The sequence below is a fragment of the Theobroma umbraticum genome, unplaced genomic scaffold, assembly GCF_002168275.2.
Source record: "Theobroma umbraticum cultivar Fairchild unplaced genomic scaffold, ASM216827v3 scaffold_51.0, whole genome shotgun sequence".
NCBI classification, from domain to species: Eukaryota; Viridiplantae; Streptophyta; class Magnoliopsida; order Malvales; family Malvaceae; genus Theobroma; species Theobroma umbraticum.
The window spans coordinates 6,386,829-6,396,965 of record NW_018397260.1 but is presented as its reverse complement, the minus strand read 5'-3'; the positions used below and the strand labels follow the sequence as shown (position 1 = coordinate 6,396,965).

General features: G+C 37.1%; 2 protein-coding genes across 3 annotated transcripts; both read left to right on the top strand.

Moving 5' to 3' along the window:
* Positions 1 to 2,025: 2,025 nt before the first annotated feature.
* On the top strand, positions 2,026 to 5,105 carry LOC110416351 (DNA binding protein). 2 transcript variants are annotated; one of them, XM_021428331.2, is made up of 4 exons: positions 2,026 to 2,515; positions 2,608 to 2,694; positions 4,327 to 4,505; positions 4,861 to 5,105. In XM_021428331.2, exons 1-3 carry the CDS (start codon positions 2,096 to 2,098, stop codon positions 4,471 to 4,473), a joined length of 654 nt encoding a protein of 217 aa, XP_021284006.1. In that variant the 5' UTR covers positions 2,026 to 2,095; the 3' UTR covers positions 4,474 to 4,505; positions 4,861 to 5,105. The 2 variants fall into 2 exon arrangements, with proteins under 2 accessions (XP_021284006.1, XP_021284005.1); XM_021428330.2 differs by lacking the exon at positions 4,861 to 5,105 and having other exon boundaries at positions 4,327 to 4,675.
* Positions 5,106 to 5,687: 582 nt separating this feature from the next.
* On the top strand, positions 5,688 to 8,980 carry LOC110416350 (amino acid transporter AVT6A-like). The gene is made up of 5 exons (XM_021428329.2): positions 5,688 to 6,340; positions 6,420 to 6,572; positions 6,658 to 6,861; positions 7,418 to 7,883; positions 8,310 to 8,980. Exons 1-5 carry the CDS (start codon positions 5,929 to 5,931, stop codon positions 8,446 to 8,448), a joined length of 1,374 nt encoding a protein of 457 aa, XP_021284004.1. The 5' UTR covers positions 5,688 to 5,928; the 3' UTR covers positions 8,449 to 8,980.
* The last annotated feature ends 1,157 nt before the right edge of the window (positions 8,981 to 10,137 follow it).

The window sequence follows — 10,137 nt, the reverse complement described above, 5'->3', positions numbered from 1 at the left end:
AGAGAGAGAGAGAGAGTTATCTTCTCTCTTTTTGTTTTCTTTCCTGCCAAAATAACACAGCAATTTCGTGGGAGCTTTCCATTAAAAGAAGAAAGGATGGCGGACGTCAGAAGACTGGAAAATCTGACTTCCCCGCAAAATATAAAATAATGGCTTTGGTAGGTACGCAACAATGGCTTTAGTACGACTAAACCAACCTCGTTTTTTGGCAGAAAAATTCCACTCAGTCGTTTGTGAACTAAGTCAAGCATGCATCAAACAATTAAAATTGCAGCAGCAGCCTAGTGTTTGTAAGTTGTGGGAGATCAAGTCAAATGAAGAGTGGAGTACTAAATTATCCAATGTTTGAGTCAATAGAGGGATCATTCTGGCACACGCCAACGTAGAAGATTGACTGGGGAATTTAAGCCATGAAAATTAACAAGCCATTTCGCGACTGTACACCCACCAACATTTTTGAGAGTGTCATCGTATTCACATGCCGGCATGCCACACATGCTTGCCTTTTAGAGTCCACCCTATACTGTTTAAGGAGACCAAAAAGATTTCTTGGTTTCTCCCTTCATGGATTTACAACTAACATCTCCCAAGTAATCATATCAGAAAGTGAAGAGGAAAGTGTTGCGTCCTTCACTGAAAGTCTACATAGAAAGTAGAAAGCTGATTGTTAACTTTAACAGCAAAGAAAACCAGTAAAATGAGGTAAAGTTTTCAAGCGACGGACAGCACGTCAAGTCCTTTATTGTTGAGTAGGAACGGTACATTGATTGGTAAACACATTCATTAAAAGGTAGGCAACTTAATTGACAGTTTTCGTAAAATACAAATTCATATATGTATTTCCCCCTGAATGTTCTCTTGATTCATAATTTAATTATTGAGGTCCACTAAACAATAAGAGACCCAGCCTTTTCTTTTCTCTCTGAGCTGCTTGTCTGGTTATTGTATGAATAAGATACAGCTTTAACAACAACCTAACTTTCTAACCAAAAATAGCTTTAACAACAGCCTAACTTTCTAACTTATAAAGGTTCTTAATGTTAAACAGTTTTTGCTTATTCTATTTTTTTAAAACAAAAAAATTGAGATAGATAAATTATTCAATCGAAATGAGTTGTTTTGTACCTAATTTCATAAGATCACGCATATTCGGCATTAATTCTAACAAATATTACTTTTAAAATTAAAAACAACTTTCAACAAAAAAATTATTATTATTAAGATGATTCAATTAAAACAACTTATTGCACATAGCTTTGTACGAATCAAGATTTTTTTATTTTTAAATAAATAAGTTAAATTATGTAATTAGTCTTTACAATATAATGTACTTTTTAAAATTGATAATGTCAATACCATATGTTAAAAAAATTTTATTATCCATGTTGATATGGAATTTAACTATATTGATGTGAATTTTTTTTTACTTATATGACATTGAATAATAATGATGATGTAACATTTTAAGAATGATACAACAATAATGCCATATGAAGTAACTAAACACTGATATGGATTATAATTATAAATGTGAAATTATTTAATGTAAACTAATGGTTTTAAATGGGATTGAAAAATAAACAAATCAAAAGTACGATTTAGGAAAAGAGTGATCTGAGATGAAAAAAAAAATTAAAATTTTGTAATTTATAATTTAAAGCAATGAAAAAAAGTTGTGAAATAAATTAAAAATATTCTATCATTTTTAACACATTATCATATTTAATTCTACATCAGTAAAAAAATACTATGTCATCATAAATGACAGAAAAAATTTTAACATTATTAATAATTAGACTAATATTATCAAGTTTAGAAAACATAAGAACTCAATTTTTTAAATTTTTGTATAAATACTAAATCTATCACTTTATAATAATATAAGAACTAATTGTATAATTTAATTAAATATATAAGAATAATCCAAATGAAACCTGAAGTGTTCAAATCATTACCCGAAGGCATCTTTTGGGCCCAAATGGCCCAGTTAAATGATTTATAAAAATAAAAATTTAAATTAAAAATCCCAATAGCGGGAACAAGACGGAAAACTGCCTAAACCTCGGGACTGTTTCCGGCCAAACAAGAAATTCAAATGGAGCTTCATTTTGAGTGCACAGATTTGAGCATCTGGAAAGAAGCTATCTCCTCTTACAAATCTCGAATCGAATCTCTAGACAAGCAGAACCTAGTTTCTCTCGACGAATTTTACCGCAACGAACTCCCCCCTCGTCTCCACCAACGAAACCCTAACGCATTCATAACAACCTCCGAACTCTCCCGCCTCATGAAATGGAAGCTCACTCGCGGCAAATGGAGGCCGCGTTTGTTAGATTTCGTTTCCTCTTTGGACGACTCTTTAGTAAAATCTGCTTCGCAGAAGGCTTTCCAATCGCTTCCCGACATCTCCAAAGCCGTCTCCGAGCTTACTGTTTTGAAAGGAGTGGGCCCCGCTACTGCCTCGGCTGTTCTCGCTGCTTACGCTCCTGAAACGGCGCCGTTTATGTCCGACGAGGTAAATTCTTCTCGAATCTTTATTTTTTCCCTGGATTAGTTTGCTTTATTGTTTATTTTTGGTTATTTTTTTTATTTTTATTTGTGTCCCAGGCTATGGAGGCTGCTCTTGGAAACTCAAAAGATTATTCGTTAAAGCAGTATTTGTTATTTGTGGATAAAATACAGAGCAAATCTAAGGTTGGTGAGATTCCTTTTAGTTTTATTAGATTTTTATTTTTTAGTGCATGGTCTGTACATTTATTTATTTTTGATGATTATAGCTGTTAATTACTATATTAAAGATTGTGTAACTAAAATATGCCAGTCATTTTCAAGTTAGTACAATGATAGTTCAATAAGCAATTCTTCTAATTAATGGATTATTGTTGATAGTATTGATTGGCCTTAAAACTATATATCTTTGCACGGTAAGATGTTGATCTCTGCTCTTATCAGAAATCTATTTTAGTTCCATGAAGAGATCGCAGCAGTATAATCACTCAATTATTTGATAATGGTGAGCATATCTGTCGCATTTTGGTGCATTTGATGTGCAATTTATTTCTTTTTGTAATATTAACTTAGTTTCTTGATTGAGGACTGCTATAGATGGTCCCCTAGAAATGCTGTTTTCATGCAAAGAATTACTTGTCAAGAAAAAGCACTGAATGAATATTTCTATGTTTTCGTTTCATGGTCCCCAAAGTTGCATTGGAAGTTTGTCTCCGCCCTTGTCTATGAGCTGTTTAGTACAATTTAAAGAATGTGGAGTGATGACTGGCTATCTTCTGATTATGTTTTGCATATATTAGCATGTATTATTTTCCTTTGGCTAAATTTCTTTCATTTTCATGATGTGAAGTTCATTTCTATTTTATATAGCTTATTTTGATTGAGCACCACTGTGCATGGATACCCTGAAAAAAGGTGTTTTCAAAGGAAAATTACTTGACAAGAACTACAAGTCTAAAACTTAGTTTGGGACCACGAGGGATTTTTCTTTCTTTCTTTTAATATCTTTTAGTCCTTTTTTCTGATGTTAATGGCTGATCTAGGATCATTTTGTACCGTTCAGGAGCTTCATCTTATACTTGTTAAATTTGTAGCTTTCTAATGATAGTGGTGATATGTTTGTTTCTTTTGAATGTTTAATGCTGTTGGTAGATGATGTCCTTTGTTCACTGGTTTAACTTGTTTGTGTTTATTCTTGGCTAATTATGTTTTTGACTGGGCAACAGAATCATATACCTCAAGGAGTTAGGCAACTCTAATATTCTTCAGTTGGCAATATTCATTGAAATCTTTGCCCCATTGGATATCTGATCAAGTATTTTTTAAGTCTTTTCTGTCCCAAAATAGAAGACACTGGACTTTGGTCAATGCTGATTATGAACAAAAATTATTAGCATACCAGCTATAAAATTGATAGATCCTGATGTTTTGATAAGTTACAACCTTTTTGTTGTTGTGCTTAATTAGTGCCACTTTTTGGCTCATGTGTTGGCTCTATTTATGGAAAAAGAATAATTTCTCACAATGTAATGTATGTTGTCATGGAGAATAGGTATTAGATAATGTGAAGGCAGTTTTTCTTATGTGCCTGATGGTCATCAGATTTTAAGTCCAAGAATACCTTTCTGCAAGAATGATCAATGTGTAGGCATCAACTATACTCTGATCTTCTACCTCCCAAATAATTAGTTATCATATGTATTCAATGCAGTTATACTGTATATTTCAAAATCTATTCCTGAACACTCGTGCACATTGACATCATCTTAGCATAATGAAGGTTACAAGTGGTCAAAGTACCCCCTATATGTCATGCAGGAATTAAGTTCAAAAGGGGACTCCTTCACGCCATCAGATGTGGAGAGGGCTCTGTGGAGTTCAGCTGTAGGGATAAAGTTGCAATCTTCACACGCTGTTCTGGACAACAAGATGAAGGGAAGCAACAAAAGAAAGAGAAGACATTGATTGAGTGATGCACTGTATGACGGATTCCTTTTGTAAGTTCTAACTTGTCCCATTTTTAGTCTTGTTTCCTTCATGCTTTCCCCTCCCCATGTAATTACTGTGCTGATAAAAGAGGTCATACCGACTATAAAGCTGCTTTTGCAAATTTATATATTACCTTTAGCAATAATTACCCTTAGCAATAATTCCATGTCAGCAGAAATATTCTATTGCTTTTGCTAACACTTCATGAATGTGACATTGGTGCCTTGGTCATGTATCTGGCATACATACATCAAATGGAGCCAAAGTTTATGGGTTATGGCTGCATAAAGACCTTGCATTGGATTTGACTCTTCTCACTAATTCATTTCTTGAACGAGTGTATGACTAACCCATTAATCTTAGGTAAGATACTACGAACATACTATCGTGCGACCTAGTGCAAAGGTGATGGAGAATATTATGATGAAGGGCTTGGTACATCTTTAACTTATGAGGAGGTGATTCCAGTCCTTTTCCACCCCCTACTTTGGTGACGGGTAAGCCACCGCTCGGCTGGGCCTCAGGTTCGGTCACTGATGTAACATGAGCATCAAAATCCTGTTTTACGATAAGAGGTATAGAGTTAGCCGTCTCATTCTCACATTTTTCAAGCATCATAAGGTCAAAGTGTAAAATGTGCATACGGTATTTTTAGTTGCGGGAGTAAAATAAGCCTGCAATTGCTTGCTAGCTAGAGCCTTCAACCTTCATTTTTAATTTCATCAGCTACATGGCAACCAAATTTGTGCAAGGTGTACGTTGTTTGGGCCTTGACCGGTAAAAGCCTGGCTGGGAGATGAACCCAGAGTCTGTCATGGGCATGTACAAAGGCAACTAATTGAAGAGAAACATGCCCAGGATCACCTCAATGTGGGTCTCACGTTTAGGCTTGTTTTACCCCAAAGACAGACCAGGTTTGACTGAAAGGCAACGGTCTGTTTGCTATATCTCCTTCGTGGATAGCCTAGCCGTTGCAAATTAAAAGCTGAGACGCTCTCAAATAGTAAAACGTACACATTGGAATTTTTATTTCACGCAACAAAACAAAACTGAAAAAAGAGAGGGGCTTTATTAGGAAATGACCTTGTCGAACGGTTGATGTCTAGTCGCCATTTGCTTTCCTTATACTTCCCGTAACCACATTGTCACTTGAGCAGTTCCTCATTGGCCTTTATAATCTAAACGAAACGAAAAAAAAGGCCGCCCGACGGACGCGATCTTTAAAGCCAAGCACCTCAGGGTGAAGTTTTTCTCCTAAAATTTGACGGCATTTGCACGTGTCAACGCGCAATTTGCGACGTCAGCTCCCGCGTGAAGACCTCCCGCACGTCCATACATTGTGCACGGACTAAAGAAGACTTCCTCTCGTCTTCGAGTCTCTTCCTGCGCGGCCTCGCCCCCTGCAACGGTTTTAACCACCCACGTAATAAAATGACGGTCTTGCCCTCATCAGATCGTAAATACCGACGGAGTCCCCGAACCCCCCTCCTCCCTCAAAAGCACGGGAACCAATTATTCGAGGCTCACGAGTCCGGCTTCGATGGCGCGTCGATTTCAGGAGCCGTATTCAACCTCTCTACCACCGTCGTCGGAGCCGGAATCATGGCTCTCCCAGCCACCGTCAATCAACTGGGCCTAATCCCTGGTCTAATCACGATCATTTTCGTCTCTATGTTAACGGAATCATCCATCGATATGATTCTCAAATTCAGCCGAGCCTCCAAGAGCGCCACGTATGCAGGCGTCGCCGCCGACGCTTTCGGTGGACCCGGCCGAACCCTCCTTCAAGCCTGCATCGTCATCAACAACTTGGGCATGCTTGTCGTCTACATGATCATCATAGGTAACTTAAGAGCCAAAACTACTCCTCGTGGAACTATTAATAGCCGGTTTGATCCGGACTGAGTTTGAATTGTTGGCAGGTGATGTGTTGTCCGGAACATGGGCGGATGGGGTCCACCACAGGGGAGTGATGGAAGAATGGTTCGGTGAAAATTGGTGGACCACGCGTTCGGCTTTGCTCTTGTTCACCACAGTTTTCGTTTTTGCTCCTCTTATTTCTTTCAAGCGCGTTGGTAACCAACTTGTCAAGATTCTAAATTGTTATTAAAATAGTTAAAGCATAAACCTTTCCTTTTTGGTGGTTTTGGTTGATTTTAGATTCATTGAGATACACGTCGGCGTTGTCAGTTGGTTTGGCGGTTGTGTTTGTGGCAATAACAGCAGGAGTTGCAATTGTTAAGTTGATGGAAGGGAAAATTGGAATGCCTCGTCTAATGCCAAAACTTGTTAATCAGGCGTCGTTTTGGAAGCTTTTCACCACTGTTCCTGTTTTAGTTACTGCTTATATATGCCACCATAACAGTAAGTCATGACAGATGATTGTTTCTATCGTGTTTAGTACTTCCAATCCTATTCCTATTAGTTTACTATCATAATTTGGTTCTGATTAGTTGTTGCTTCAAGTTAATTTTGCATCCAATCTGCATGAAATTGATTTATTTGTCACTTGGTCAGTTGGTTGAGTGCTTTAAGGGGAAGAGAAGAGAAGCTAACTATGCTAAACACATAGAACTCGGCAAAAGACCATGTTGACCTGTTATGGTTCGACAATACATAGAAGGACAAATATTGTGCGGTATTATTAAGAATATTATTGAGCTATCATATGTTGTGTTCTGTATCAAAATTGTTTGTTTATCAGACCAAGAGAGATTCTGTTTACAAATTAGTTCTTTTACTTCTATCTGTGTGCATTCCAATTAGCACATTCATTTGTTTTGAAATTGATATTTCAATTTCCAACTAGCCCGAAGACCCGTCAGTCTTTACATAACAAAGATTGTTAAATGTGTGATGTATGATTGCTTGCTTTTATGACAATTGATTAACCGTTTTCTCTCTTGAATACTCCTTGCAGTACTCCCAATAGAGAATGAACTGAAAGACCCTACCCAGATGAAGTCAATAGTTCGAAAGTCCCTCACATTATGCTCATCTGTCTACATTGCTACTAGCTTCTTTGGAGTCCTACTTTTTGGGGATCATACTTTGGATGATGTGCTTGCTAATTTTGATGGTGATCTTGGAATTCCATATAGCTCATTGCTCGATGATATAATCAGGGTGAGCTATGGCCTTCACCTGATGCTTGTTTTCCCGATTGTGTTTTTCTCCCTTCGTCTCAATGTAGATGGTCTTTTGTTTCCATATGCTGTTCCTTTTGCTTTTGACAACCGGAGGTTCTTCTCAGTAACAGTAGCTCTTATGGGTTTTATCTTTATGGGAGCCAACTTTGTTCCTAGTATCTGGGATGCCTTCCAGTTCACTGGTGCAACTGCTGCGGTTTGTGTTGGTTATATCTTTCCAGCTGCTATCACCCTCAAGTAAGTAACAGTTATCTGTGCAGTTTTGTTGAATTTATTGTCGAAAGAATTTTGCATGCAACATTATGCTGGATGGTAGAGGACTCTATGTTTATAATAGAGCTACTCACTATCAAAAGAATAGTACATGCAACATTATATTGTACATGAAAACTACTGTTAAAGAATTAGCTAACTCACTTGTAGATCACGGTTTAGGGCTGTGCAAAGGAGCTGACCTATTACATATGGCCCTAATTAGACCTTGTTAAGGAAAGGCATTGATAGAGTTGATAGTATAAATGAAATTGGAAAATGTTTCAAGAAAAGATAGGAGTTTGACAATTAATAAATTTGGGTTTTATCAACTGAATAACCTTATTGCTCTAAACCTTCTTCGCTATGTAGTAATTAAATAATGAATAGTTCTGATGTGCACTTGTGCAGGGACACCCATGGAATTGCAACAAAGAATGATAGACTAATATCATGGATTATGATCTTTCTTGCGGTCTCAACAAGCACAGTGGCTGTGACTAGTGACATTTACAGCTTTTTTAGTGTTGATGAAGGAGTTATAACCTGATTTTAAGGGAGGGTCCATATCTGGTTTTCTAGGTGTATTAACGTGGTTGGAAACTAAAGGCAATTGGCAAGGGAACATCTGGGTTTCTTTCATGCAGTTTATCCTCAAAGCTGACATGATGAATAGGGAGTCTGTTATCTTTATCAACATATGAGCAATAAGCGGTGGAAAGATGGATGTTCCAGCTTCTCACGAGGTTTGGACAACTTTTTTGTAAAAGTGTGCAGGTGATGTAGCTTTTAGATCTTGATTCTTTGAGAGAGTACACAGATCGGAGAATTCTGAATATTTCGGAATACTCAAAATAAAATTGTAGTGTACTTAAATAACTCATTTTTGGTGTCTTCTTATAACATGTAGTGCCTAATTTGTTCATTCTTATGGCATGAAACATTCTAGGGTGATAAAGTACCTAGTTGAAAACAAGTTTAACAGTAACAGTGCTTGTTTTTTGGATGGGATTTTAAAGCATCATACTGAAAAGTTGTACTAGTGACAGCTTATAATCTCTTTTCTTTTTCTCCTAGTTAAATAGTCTGTGACAGATAAATGCCAACCCCTATGTTTCGTTATCATACCTGCTTGTTTCTGTCATATGGTTTGTGTTTCTCTTTGATGAGTCCAACATTTTTGGACCCTTTATAACATAGCTCTGTGGGACTTCTTTGCTGTCTTTGCCAGTCACTCTCCTCATTTATTTTAGAAAGTGGGAGTGCTAGTGAAACATTTTAGACTCTGATTCTCGTTGCTAAACAAAACCCTCTTTGTAGCTAATGCTGGACTTATGGCCTATGGGGGTCCCTTGGCATTTTATAAGTTGGGCTTCTAAGGCCCATTTAGTGAAGGTGAAATTTTATGGGCAATTTTAAAGCGGGTTTAAAAGGGCAATCAATGTCACCATATAAGGGACCAGTAACTCGGAGGAACGAGTTTTGAGTCACGGAAACTCGGTCTGTCATCTAAGAATCATACAATATACAAAAATAATTGGCAGCCTAGACTTTATTAAAGTGGTGTGGGTGCAAACTGATTTAAGCTCTGAGGCAATTTGCTTACTTCGTCAAAAATTCTCACGTGATAAATTGCGTTGTAGCCCCTCCCCCCCTCTAGTGATTAGATAACATATAATATGATTTCTTCCATGTCCTGAAAAAGGTATTAGTTAACGGTGCTCTCTCATATGTTGTAAATCTGGGATATATGGTCTATCAATGAGAAAATGACTGATAAATCCGGGTGATAATTGCAAAAACGAAAGTCATTTTCACTTCTCCCCCAACGCATTTTCCACACTGGGTCCTGGTTCTCTGCTGATGCTCAGCTGGCTTGAACATGTGCACGCCATTCTTTGTCAAGGTAAACTGCCTGCTTGGAACGATTCATGGTTTTGACACGACAATTCCCCTTTGGCCTCACATGAGAAAATTAAATTTTCTTTTTGTCCCTATTTCAAACGAAAGCACGAGCACATATTCCCCCAACCCCAAGCTGTTAGGTGTTGGGTCAAAAAATGATTGCCATTGTTCATCAAAGGTTATTATATATGTCCTTCCATGTTGATTACCACAATAATTAAGGGATTCAATTTTTGTACGCTAACGTATCATTCAAATTAATTAACTATTATAACGTAATTTAAGTTTTGTGGGTTTTATTTTTTAATTACCAACACAATCAAAGCCTCTGGGT